The 13,179-nt window shown below is 43.5% G+C and overlaps 1 protein-coding gene across 2 annotated transcripts in view; it reads left to right on the forward strand.

Moving 5' to 3' along the window:
- The first annotated feature begins 1,144 nt into the window (after nt 1-1,144).
- CSE1L (chromosome segregation 1 like) overlaps nt 1,145-13,179 on the forward strand; it is a 41,559-nt gene continuing 29,524 nt past the window's right edge. The window contains exons 1-3 of one of the 2 annotated variants that reach the window (XM_065892691.1): nt 1,145-1,255; nt 8,883-8,978; nt 12,245-12,387. In XM_065892691.1, coding sequence (XP_065748763.1) covers nt 8,894-8,978; nt 12,245-12,387 — 228 coding nt within the window. In that variant the 5' untranslated portion in view covers nt 1,145-1,255; nt 8,883-8,893. Of the gene's footprint in view, nt 1,256-8,882; nt 8,979-12,244; nt 12,388-13,179 lie in introns of those variants that run through there. The other variant, XM_065892692.1, reaches the window with a different exon arrangement.

Below are 13,179 nucleotides of genomic sequence, written 5' to 3' on the forward strand. Positions count from 1 at the left end.
TCTTTTTTTTTTTTTAAACCCCACAGTTTGTTTATTTATTTTTCTGGCTGTGTTGGGTCTTCGTTTCTCTGCGAGGGCTTTCTCTAGTTGTGGCAAGCGGGGGCCACTCTTCATCGCGGTGCGCGGGTCTCTCACTATCGTGGCCTCTCTTGTTGCGGAGCACAGGCTCCAGACGCGCAGGCTCAGTAGTTGTGGCTCACGGGCACAGTTGCTCCCGCAGCATGTGGGATCTTCCCAGACCAGGGCTCGAACCCGTGTCCCCTGCATTAGCAGGCAGATTCTCAACCACTGTGCCACCAGGGAAGCCCTCCACTTTCTTTTTTAAGCCCCAGCCTAGCCCAGTCCTGCCTCAGAGCCTTCGCTATTAGCATCCCCTCCTCCTGGAACGGTCTGCAGGCTGATCCACAGCTGTCTCCTTGTTGAAATTCAAGTCACTTGTCACTTGTTTAGAGGTCTCCTCTGGCCATCCCATTGACATTCTACGTCACTGCTGCCACATCATTCTGTTTTTAAATCCTATGAGAAGACTCATAACACTTATCAAATTTGAAATTATCTTGTTTATTCCGTTCCTCCCTCTAAAACATAAGCTCCATGAGGGGCAGGCAGTTCTTTTCGATTGGAGACGCTTTGGACATGACTTTGGGCAGTTCGTTCAACAGTTATATAAGACCTACTAGGTGCCTGACATCAAAATAGGCCACAATGCAGCGGCCACTCGCCGAATCTGTGCTCGTCTCAGAATCGGCATTGTGATGCCCGATAGAGCGTTCAAAGCCGAAGGGCAGGGCTTCCCTGGTGGCGCAGTGGTTGAGAGTCCGCCTGCCGATGCAGGGGACACGGGTTCGTACCTCGGTCCGGGAGGATCCCACATGCCGCGGAACGGCTGGGCCCGTGAGCTATGGCCGCTGAGCCTGCGTGTCCGGAGCCTGCGCTCCGCAGCGGGGGAGGCCACAGCAGTGAGAGGCCTGCGTACCGCAAAAAAAAAAAAAAAAAAAAGCCAAAGGGCATTGTCGCTTGTGACGTCAGCACACACAGAGCGGGGCCGCGATTGGCGATTCCAGCCTGGGTGGAGCCGAGCGCCCTCGGCCCCGCCCCTTGCCTCGGCCCCGCTCACGCATGCGCCCCGACCACAGCTTCGCTGCCGCGCCATTTTGCCGGGGTTTGAATGTGCGGTGGAGCGGCAGCAGGGGTGGGTATTGCCGGCTACGGTCTGCGGCTGAGATTCCCTTCTCCGTACCCGTACCCCCACGAGGTAAGGCGCGGGCGTGCACGGCCTGGCACAGTGGCCTCTTGGGACCCGGCTGCGGGAGGGAAGAGGCGCTCCCGGCACTTCCGAACGCTGGGAAGCAAGGACCGCACCTCTGGGCGAGAGCGGATTATGGGCCCGTGTCCCGGGCAGCGCCCTCGGGCAGGGTCTTCGCCGACGGGTCTCGTCTCCTCTCTTGGCATCCCAGGTCTGAGGCCCAGGCACGGCGGCCCCCGGGCCTGCGAGGGGCGAGGGCTGCCCAGGCGCGGCCTAACCAGAGCGGCCCAAGCGCCCGCCCCGTCCCCTCCAGCGCCGCGCTGATTGGCCGCGCCGCTCGGGAAGGCCGCCTCTCATTGGTGGCGCCCGCGCGTCCGTTCTCGGCGCTCCGGGCCACCCGCAACGCGAGCGGAGTGCGGCAGCCAGGCCTGTCCGGCGGCTGAGCGGGCTTGCGGGCAGCCGCCCCGACCGCTTCTTCCCCTGACCTCACTTTCTCATTAAGGAGGCGGTGTAGCGGCACCTCCCAGTGCTTCAGCCTCCGCGCCTGTAACACGGGCTTCGTGATCTCACTTTGGTGAGTTCCTCGTGAAGATTAGCTTGTAGTCCGTGCACTGGGGAGTCCACGCACCTGCGCGGTAACACGGGGTCAGCCTCTTGGGGGAGACGCTATGGCGTGGTATACCGTTCGGAGCGTGGAATTCAGCGTTGGAATGAGAAGGCCTGAGTCCATTCCAGATTTAGCCTCTCCCTAGGGGTGTAACTTAGGGCTGGTCTCTTCATCTCTCCGGCCTCCACTTCCTTATCTGCACAGTTGGGTTGAAAATATCTACTTCGTAAAGTGGCTGAGGATCCACTGAGTTACTACCGTGGTTTACAAAGTCCCGTCGGTGGTGACCATTGTCCGCCTCTCCCATCTGTCTCTTCTTCTTAGCCACTGTAGCCATACTGCTGACCTTTCTTTTTAAATGTTCCGAGCTCATGTCCTCCATAAAGCGTTTGGACACGCCATTCCTCTGCTTGGAAATTACCAGCATCAGGTCTTCGCTGGTTCCTGTCTTTCGAGTTTCACTCGCCTTACGCCTTTTTTGACCAGCCTCTCAAAAGATCTCTTTCCTTCAACTCTCCATCACATCACCCGAGTTTTAGTTACTTTACAGCTTTTATCATATTCTAGAATCACGTGTAGTTTACTTGTTTATTGTCTTCCTCAACTGCTAGGATGTAAAAAAGCAAGGACCTCGCCTGTCTCATTACTGCTGTACGCAGATGGCTGTTGCTTGCCACGTGTTAGATGCACAAGTATTATTCCTTGGAATAATAATGCACAGAAAGGGGATTTTTACTCTTAGATCCTAACAGTGCTCTTTTTCTCCTCCACTTGGGCCCCCATAGTCAAATTTTTGGCCCTTTTTTGTGTGTCTCCATATTTTTGCATAATTCTTGGGACTTGGTCTACCCAGCCTCTTCCCTCTTAAGGCCCTTTATCTTTCATTTCTTTACATCAGTGCAAGAGAGTTCTCTCTCCCCTTCTGTTTACTTTGATTTTTGCTGGTTGGAGACTGGGATAGAGGGAAACCATTTCCTATATAGTATTAGATGGGTTTGGGGGCAGTGTTCTACCTTTGGTATTAATTTGTTCCTTTATTCATTTAATAACTTGATTGAGCATCCACTTAATCTCTGTGAATACAGTGAAGAAACAAAAATGGACAAAGTCCCTTCCCTTGGGAAGCTTATATTCTAGTGGGGGAAAGAAACAAGAATACACATAAATGACCTAGATAATTTCGGATAGTGACAGACGAAGGCGACTTCTCTGAGGAGGTGGCATTTGAGCTGAGACCAGGAAAGATGAGGGAACAGAACATTCCAGGCAGAGAGAATAGAAAGTACAAAGGGCTCGGGACAGGAACAAGCCTGGAATATTTGAAGAAAATCCAACTTGCACAGAGTAGTATATGAAGGGAGAGGTATCCAGGGGCCAGATCACATAGGGCTTTGCAGACAATGTAAAAAGTTTGGATTTGCATCTCATTGGTATGTCTTGTGATTAGAAAGCAGAGGGTGGGGCTTCCCTGGTGGCACAGTGGTTAAGAATCTGCCTGCCAATGCAGGGGACGTGGGTTCGAGCCCTGGTCCGGGAAGATCCCACATGCCCACTAAGCCCGTGAGCCACAACTACTGAGCCTGTGCTCTAGAGCCGCGAGAGCCACAACTACTGAGCCCACGTGCCACAGCTACTGAAGCCCGCGTGCCTAGAGCCCGTGCTCCTCAATGGGAGAAGCCACTGCAGTGAGAAGCCCGCGCACCGCAACGAAGAGTAGCCTCTGCTCTCTGCAACTAGAGAAAGCCTGCGCGCAACAACAAAGACCCAACGTGGCCAAAAATAAATAAATTTATTTTTTTTTAAAAAAGCAGAGGGTGGATTGAGGTGTTGGGGTATGTTCTTGATGTGTGTGTGCGCCAGATAGTTTTCATTTATTGGATCTCTCTCCCTTTCCCCAAATGTAGGGCTTCAGGAATGGTTCTCTAATGTGGAGGAAATATCTAAGGAAAACGCACACATCTTGGATCAACTTATGTCACAGATGTCTGTGAGATGGCCTTGGAAAGCAAAGCTTTTACTCCAAAAATCTTCATCTGTAATTGAGGGCCTGTGAGAAGAGGCTAGACTTAGGCCCAGCCATTCTTTCAATAAGAAGAACTTGGGATTTAGATAAGTCTGTCATAATTGATTTATTGTGGTACATATTTTTTATTTTTTGTGTATTGGTAGGGATTTCCAAAAATAGCTCAGTGGAGAAGTAAAGTATCACGCCTTATTCAAAAGCAAAAGAGTGAATCTTTTCACTTCTAGTTTGAGTCTTTAAAGTCAGTAACACTTTTTACATTTATATATTGCTAACATTGCCAAGTGTCAAAGCACCTTCACCTGTGGCAAATAAGATAATTTAATTAGACCTTGATCTTGCTGATATATTGTGAAAACCTGTGGAGTATTCTCTAAAATTACCTGATTGGTCATACTTTCCCAAATCAAGGCTAAGCTTATAAATTGGGTGTATAGACATTGTCACTGAGGAGATAGAAAAAGGATTTGTTGACATTTAGTCCCTTAACTAACATTAAAAATATAGGACTTACATAGTATTTTAACTATCAGGGTTGTAGCATGCATATTTATATCCTCCCTACCCCAACGCCTCACAGTTTTTCCCCCTACACACTTTTTTTTTTTTTTTAATTTAAACATAGTCCCACCCTAGCACGTCAACTTTGTTGTTTTCTGGGGTCACTCTGTCATGTGCTCTTAGAATCAGTTGTCTCCAGTTCTTCCTGTTTGTCACAGTCAATTGACCAAAATAAATGTGAAGAATGATAGTGCTTTTTTTTTTTAATTTATTTATTATTTATGGCTGTGTTGGGTCTTCGTTTCTGTGCGAGGGCTGTCTCCAGTTGTGGCAAGCGGGGGCCACTCTTCATCGCGGTGTGCGGGCCTCTCACTATCGCGGCCTCTCTTGTTGCGGAGCACAGGCTCCAGACGTGCAGGCTCAGTAATTGTGGCTCATGGGCCCAGTTGCTCTGCGGCGTGTGGGATCTTCCCAGACCAGGGCTCGAACCCGTGTCCCCTGCATTGGCAGGCAGATTCTCAACCACTGCGCCACCAGGGAAGCCCCAATAGTGCTTTTTGATGGGGAAAAAAAAATCAGTAAAGGGTATGTAGCCTTTGAAAATCGTACAACAAATATGTAGTAGGTACCCATCACTGTTTTAAGGGTCTAGGGAGATTGCAGTGAACAAAACACAAAGTCCCTGCTCACATGGAGCTTACAGTCTAATGGAGGGAAAAGCATAGTAAACAAGAAAGCAATTCATATGCCTGATAAAATTGACCTGGAAAAAGAGAGTAAGAGAATGGAGAGTGGCTGAGGTGGGTGCTCTTTTAGATACGATGGTCCAGGACAGCGCCTCTAAAAAGAGATGACATTTGGAAAGAGACCTGAATGAAGTGGGCAGTGAGCCACAAAGCTCTCCAGGGGCAGAGAGATCCAGGCAGACGGGACAGTAAGTGCAAGCCTCCGAAAAAAAAGTGCTAGCACTGGCAGATATGAACAGTAATACAGGACAGATTTCAAATTCACATCTTTCTTCAAGCATTTTTGAATGAACAGAAACTAATTATGGCAGTAAGTTGGTCACTGTTTATCTGACAGGTGTAACTGAGTTACTACATTATGTCGGGCCTGCTAGTAACTGATCCGCAGAGAATAGTCTCCAATCCAAACTGGATCCATGTTTTAGCTGGTTCGCTGACATATTGTCTTATCCGTTAGTTCATGCAAGAAATGCTTAATGAATGTCTGCTGTGTGCCAGGCAGTGTTGAAGGTCCTGGGTATACGGAGAGGAAGACCTACAAAGTCCCTGCCCTAAGGAGCTTACAAATGAGATAACAAGTCAAAGATCTCTCAGATGAGGATAAATGCTATTAACAGTACAATAGGGATGAGGTAGACGATAGTCACGGAAGGCTCTTTTGAGGATTTGACAGTGGGCTGACAGCTGAATGATACCTGATATCAAATTAGAAGGAAGGGCGTTATCACAGGCAGAGAGAACTGTCTTTGTCTGGTTTGAGGAACATAAAGAAGGCGTTGGGGGCTGGAACATAGGGGCAAGAAGAAGGTAGGAGATGAGGTTGACAGGTGCCAGATTGCATGGGACTCTGTCATGAAGAAAGTAAAATGCAGATTTATTGAGGAGTGTCTTTAAAAACTGAACAAAATAGATCCAGTTAACATCTATAATCCCCTCAACACACACACAGTTTAACATGTTGCCTTGCATAAATCCCAAAAGGTAGAATAATTTGCATGTGGCAAAGTAAGTTTTTTTTTAGCTCATATATACTGATGTAAATGGTTTTGTTTGGCACAGCAAACTTTCATGATTTCATAACAGATTCAGCATTGCAACACAAAAAAGAATGAGAAATGAATTGATTAAATCACTGCTTTCCAACATGTGTTCCATAATAAAGTGGTTCGGTGGGCAAATGATGGGAGGAACTCGATTAAAGAACGTTAAATGGATAACTTACTCTTTGAGTTCCTGAAGCCTTTGAAGTGAATCTCCAAAAGAGGGGGAATATGATGCGTAGCATTTTCCAAACTTTTGGTATAAAAACCAGAAAGAGTAGCCTCTTGATAAATTATGTGTGTGGTTAAGCAGGGCTTGGTATTCATGCCCGTAGATTGGTTTGCCCTGGGTCAAAGGAGGTGAATATATGGTGGGGGAATCTACTAAATCAGTCAGCATATTGGCTTCCCTTATGATAAACAGATCAGTCTCCTTAGCAGGTTGTGGTTTCTGGCTGTGGAGGAGTACTCCGCACAAGCACAGCATTAGCTATAGCCCTTTATAAAATCTTCCTAGCTTTTTTTTTTTTTAGTGACAAGACGAAGCGTTATGGCTTTTTTTTGTTTGGATCAGTCTTGTTCAAAATCTCAGTCATCTTTGACTTCTTCCTCTCGCTGCTTCTAATCTGGCTGTCTTTTCACGTCATCCTTTCTATCGCTGTCGCTGGTGCTTCCGCTCTAGTTCAACCCTCTGTCGTTATTTCCACTTGAGAGGCAGCCTTGGGTAGTAGGAATAGGGTAGATCTATAGGGTCAGACTGATTTGAATCTAATCTTTATTAATTGTATGCTTGGGGAAGGTTAGTTAATCTCTCAGAGTTGCCTTCCTTGATTGTAAAATGGTTATTGTGTGAAATGACGTGAAGCGTATCATCTAGTACTGTGCCTGGTTCATGTTTGTGACCCTTCCCCCATTTTACAAAAGTGTCCTAATAGATCTTCTGTTCTCTTCCTCGACTCCAGTCTGTAAACCATTACCAGCCCAAAGTACATATATTCCACTTTCATTAAGTTTTTACCCATTTCAATAAACCTTTAATGCCTTCCTCTTGTACATTAAATCATGAAATTCTTCAGCTAAGTATTGGGGAACCTATATGATCTGATCTCAGCCTCCCAAGTTCACTGTTCCCCAAAGGAGCTATGGATTCTTCCCATCTCTGTACTTTGCTCATACTATTGCCTGTATGAGATGGGTCCTCATTCCACTTGGCCTATCCAGATCTATGTATCCTTCAAGTTCACAGCCTCTGGGAAGTCTTGGACCACAAATACGCCAGTGACTTCTTAACCTAGCAGTTAAGTTGCTGTCTGTGTGATTCATTTGGCACTTACACTCTAAAGTGTTTCAGAATTCAGATTTTTTTTCTTTTGAAATGCACTTGCTGTAGATTATACAGCATCCCCAGTGGGGCATGGGGTATCGCCCCGCAATCAAATACATTATTTAGTAAAAAATTTACATACTAAGTGAGATATTCATATTTACAGCCTCGGACAGTTCAGGCCAGGTTTTGTTGCCAAGTGAGTTTGCCACAAACTTGTTAAAAAAAAAACTCAGTTTGTAGATGTTTGGATCTCAGAACTGCAGGAAAGGGATTATAGGTCTGTAGTTGGTATTTCAGTTTTATCTTGTCTTCCAACTAGGCTTTTGTTTTTATTTTATTTTATTTTTTTTTTGGCTATGTCGGGTCTTAGTTGCGGCACTCAGGATCTTTTGTTGTGGCGCACAGGCTTCTGTCTAGTTGTGGCGCCATGGGCTTAGTTGCTCCATGGCATGTGGGATCTTCCTGGACCAGGGCTTGAACCCATGTCCCCTGCATTGGCAGGTGGATTCTTAACCACTGCGCCACCAGGGAAGTCCTCCTCGTCTTTTTGATGATCACCATTCTAACAGGTGTGAGGTGTTAATCTCATTGTAGTTTTGATTTGCATTCCCTCATGTTTAATGATGTTGAGCTCCTTTTGGCCAACTGTATGTTTTCTTTGGAAAAATGTCTGTTCAGCTCTTCTGCCCATTTTTCAATTGGATTTTTTTCCAAGTTGTATGAGTATTTTTTATATGTTTTGGAAATTAACCTTTTTATCAGATATGATTTGAAAATATTTTCTCCCATTTGGTATGTTGTCTTTTCATTTTGTTGATGTTTTCTTTTGCCATGCAGACACTTTTTAGTTTGATGTAGTCTGACTTGTTTATTTTTGCTTTTGTTGACTTTGCTTTTGGTGTGGAAAATTGCTTTTTAATTATAATCACAGCTGTCATCTTATGAACCCCAAAATTATCTTCCCAGGTACAAATTCTCAGTATGTAGTTTGTTGTCAGTACCTATGGTTGCATGTTGTACACAAAGGAATGTATTCTAGTTTTTTATTTCAGAACTCTGTGGGATCCTTAGAATTAAGGATGCTTAGAATTTTAATTTTTTATTGTGGGGCTTTAAAAAAATAAACCTAGTGATTTGTGTTTTTAACCCTTAGCTTATGGTATGTTTTTCCTTCATTGTCTCAAAATTATCCCACTACTGTTTCAAAAAAGCCCACCTTATCTTCTGGAACCTTGTCTCAGCTAAGAGTAAGCAAGGCTTATAGCCCACACATAAAATGTAACAAGTAGATGACTTTCAGAGAGAGGGACACCTGTAATATAAAATGATTCTTTTATGTAAATCACTGTGTCCCCATGTGACCAATTACCCAAACCTCATTTTTTGTTTTAGGTTCTGTGGCAATGGAGCTCAGCGATGCAAATTTGCAAACGCTAACAGAATATTTGAAGAAAACTCTTGATCCTGATCCTGCCATCAGACGTCCAGGTAAAGAAAATAAATACTGTTTTGTGATTGATTTATTCTTAAAGGACAGGTGAGGGAAACGTTTGTGCAATATGCCTGTTTGTAAATAAAATTTTGAATTCTTAGGCATAGTTTATTTTTCATTCTCTAGCCATAAAGTCTTTAGTTGGCTGCTTATAGCTGCTATAACATATGGTGGTGTGGGTTTTTTTTGTTTTTTTGTTTATTTTTTGAGTAAAATAGCTTTTATCCCTTCTGGGGTAAAAAGGACTAGTAAGTTTAGGATGCTTTGTCCCTTGACCTTTCTGAAAATCGCTATACACCTGCCTGTTTTAGAGATATAATAATTAGGGCAGAGAGGTAAGAGTTAATTGCCTAAAAAGTGATTAAGTGAATGAAACTAGGTAATCAGACACTGTCTCTTAAATCACCATGTTGGGTTTGATTTAATTAATATATTTTAAGATCTAGGGTTCCTCCTACTCTCTCCCCCCTCCCAAATTTGACCAGTTTTCATTAGAAACTTAGTATAAGCTTAGAATTATAAACTCAGATGCCCACAGGAGTCACACGTAAAGGTAAATGAAGGAGGCAGACCAAGGGGGTTAAGTGCCTTGGTTAAGGGGCAAATATTATTTGGAACCAGCTAACTCTGGGGGATTCACACCAGTCTTGCAAGATCAGATTTCCAGCTTTGCTTGAAAAATAAGTATATTTATATGAAGTGTTCTCATCTTTTTTTTTTTAATTTTTATTTATTTATTTATTTTTGGCTGAGTTGGGTCTTTGTTGCTGTGCGCGGGCTTTCTCTTGTTGCAGCGAGCGGGGGCTAGTCTTCGTTGCAGTGCACAGGCTTCTCATTGCGGTGGCTTCTCTTGTTACGGAGCACGGGCTCTAGGCGCGCGGGCTTCAGTAGCTGTGGCACGTGGGCTCAGTAGTTGTGGGTCGTGGGCTCTAGAGCGCAGGCTCAGTAGTTGTGGCACATGGGCTTAGTTCTTCTGTGGCATGTGGGATCTTCCCGGACCAGGGCTCGAACCCATGTCACCTGCCTTGGCAGGCGGATTCTCAACCACTGAGCCACCAGGGAAGCCCGTCCCTCTCATTTTTAAATGATAGCAATTAACCTCAAAAATTTTTGAAACACCGTGCAAACCAAATAAATTTCCGGGGGCCGTGTGTGTGGGTAGTAAGTTGATGATCCTTCTTGTAAGCCGTGTTAACCAGAAATGCTGATGTGCGTTCTCATAAAGAGGATTTTGGAAGCACCCCATGAAGACCCAGATGAATGCATGCACATACATGTTATATTTATATGTTATATATAATACATAAATCGTACACATGTTAATGCATCCATCCTAGTCTAGGAAGGCCTTTGTGATTTCTGTGAGGGAAAATTGTAATTTTCCTGTTAGTGCTTAAAGAAGTAATTTGTTCTTGGATAAAAGGAAATTAATGGCTCTAGTCTTAGACGTTCCCAGAAAGCCTCTGCCAACACTGTCTAATAAAAATTATTTTTAATAATTGTGTCTTTGTAAGGTTGAGGTGCTGTTGTTTTATGAATCAGGGACAAAATGTGGGAATAAATTGATGTTTCTGAGAAGAGTTAAGAACAGAGCATTTCCCAGGGGTTGCTGGATGTGAAATACTGACCAGCCAAACATTGACGCAGCCAAAGCCTTCTGTAAACCTCACAAACCATACAGAACCAGAGTGTATCCCGTCCTGAAAAATATTTTCCAGTTCAGCATTCTTCATCTTCCAAGGAACACATGGTAGACACAAAGCAGGGCGGCTTTGAGGGTGGAAGTTAAACTCTTGGGACTCAATTTGGAAAGAAGAAAGGTGTTAAATCATATTAAATCATAGAAGATAATACATGCTAACAGCAGACCTTTTCAGTAAATATCGGAACCTTGGAATGGATGTTGCCTTATGAAGAAGCTTAAGACAGGAAAAATTAGAAGTGCTATAAACCTTCATGGTGTGACCTGTAAACCTAGGAGATTTATTATCCCTAAATGTAGTATGAGTTTAAAACGTATGGGTAAAATCTTTGTATAAATTTATTGCTGATATTAGAAATGTTTAATTCAAGAAGAAAACTGAGGGCTAGTATGGTAGGATAAGGACTGGACTAAAACATTTACAGTGATGAAATCTTCTAGCTGTGTGATCTTAACCTCAGTGGCCTCGTCTTTATTTTCTCTTTAACATCTTTATTGGAGTATAATTGCTTTACATTGTTGTGTTAGTTTCTGCTGTATAACAGAGCGAATCAGCTATATGCACACATATATCCCCTCCCTCTTGCGTCTCCCTCCCTCCCACCCTCCCTCCCCATCCCACCCCTCTAGGTGGTTGCAAAGCACTGAGCTGATCTCCCTGTGCTATGTAGCTGCTTCCCACTAGGTATCTATTTTACATTTGGTAGTGTATATGTGTCCGTGCTACTCTCTCACTTCGTCCCAGCTTACCCTTCCCCCTCCCCATGTCCTCAAGTCCATTCTCTACGTCTGCGTCTTTATTCCTGTCCTGCCCCTAGGTTCATTAGAACCGTTTTTTTTTTTTTTTTAGATTCCATATATATGTGTTATCATACAGTATTTGTTTTTCTCTTTCTGACTTACTTCACTCTGTATGACAGACTCTAGGTTCATCTACCTCACTACAGATAACTCAATTTCGTTTGTTTTTATGGCTGAGTAATATTCCATTGTATATATGTGAGTGGCCTTGTCTTTAAAATGAGGATAATACTACCTACCTCTCTGGGTAGTAGTGACAACATATGTGAGTAAAGCACCAGATGCATATGGTTAATAATAATATGTATTAGCATAAATTAACTCATTTAATCCTAATCACAGTAGTATAAAAGAAATATTACTGCCATTACTAATAGTACTAATAGTAATCCTCCTGGAACAAGACGGGGTGTATGAATTTTGCCCTAAGGTCGCTTAATCTCTCTGAGAAGCAGATTGTCCTTCACATGGGGTGATCATCTGATCAGGCCACCTTATAGGTTTGTGAGAATTGGGTGAGTTAACAGATGGTAAAGTGATCTGAAAACCGAGGTATTATATGAATTTAATGTAACATCATATATAGTTCATTTAATAGATAAGAGAAGTGAGGCACTAAAAGTGATAGGTTCCCTAAGGGCAAAAACATGCTAATCTTTCCATGATGCTTCAGTGAGAGATATGCATAGTTCACATATTCATGAAGTCTTAAGATTAGTTTGTAATAACAAATCTTCTAACATGGAAATTGTTTTACAGCTGAGAAGTTTCTTGAATCTGTAGAAGGAAATCAGAATTACCCACTGTTGCTCTTAACATTACTGGAGAAGGCTCAGGATAATGTTATCAAAGTGTGTGCCTCAGTAACATTCAAGAACTATATTAAAAGAAACTGGAGAATTGTAAGTATTTTGTGAGTACATATTTTAAGACCCTGCATGTTTATAAGATTGATATATGCAGTGTTCCTGAACGATTCAGTCACAGATTAAAGATAAAAGCAGGACCCTCCTCAACAAAATATTAAAAAGTCAAATCCAAAAATGTATCAAAAGTATAAAAATACCATGACCAAGTGGGATTTATCTCAGATATGCAAGGCTGGTTCAACATTCAAAAACCTATCGACTAACAGAAGATAAATTACATTATTATATCATTAGGTGCAGAAAAAGCGTTTGTCAAAGTCCAACACCCATTCATGGTAAAAACTCAGTAAATTTGGAATAGAGAGGAGTTTTCTCGGCAATGTAAAGACTGTGAAAAACCTATAACTAACATCATACTTAATGGTGAGAAACTTGAAGCTTTCCCACCAAGATCAGTTACAAAGCAAGGGTGTCCCCTCTTACCACTCCTTTTCAACATTGTGTTGGAAGTCTTTTTTATTTTATATATATTCTTTTGCCATGGCATGTGGACCTTAGTTCCCAGTCCAGGGATCGAACCTGTGTCCTCTGCATTGGAAGCATGGAGTCTTAACCACTGGACCACCAGGGATGTCCTTGATAGTGCAGTAAGAAAAGGAAATATACCATTTGGAAAGACATAAAACTGTCTTTGTTCTCAGATGACATGATTGTCCATGTAGAGAATGCAAAAGAATTGACAAAAGTTAAACAGGGGCTTCCCTGGTGGCACAGTGGTTGAGAGTCTGCCTGCCGAGGCAGGGGACACGGGTTCGTGCCCCGGTC

This window comes from Phocoena phocoena, chromosome 15, assembly GCF_963924675.1.
Source record: "Phocoena phocoena chromosome 15, mPhoPho1.1, whole genome shotgun sequence".
NCBI lineage: Eukaryota > Metazoa > Chordata > Mammalia > Artiodactyla > Phocoenidae > Phocoena > Phocoena phocoena.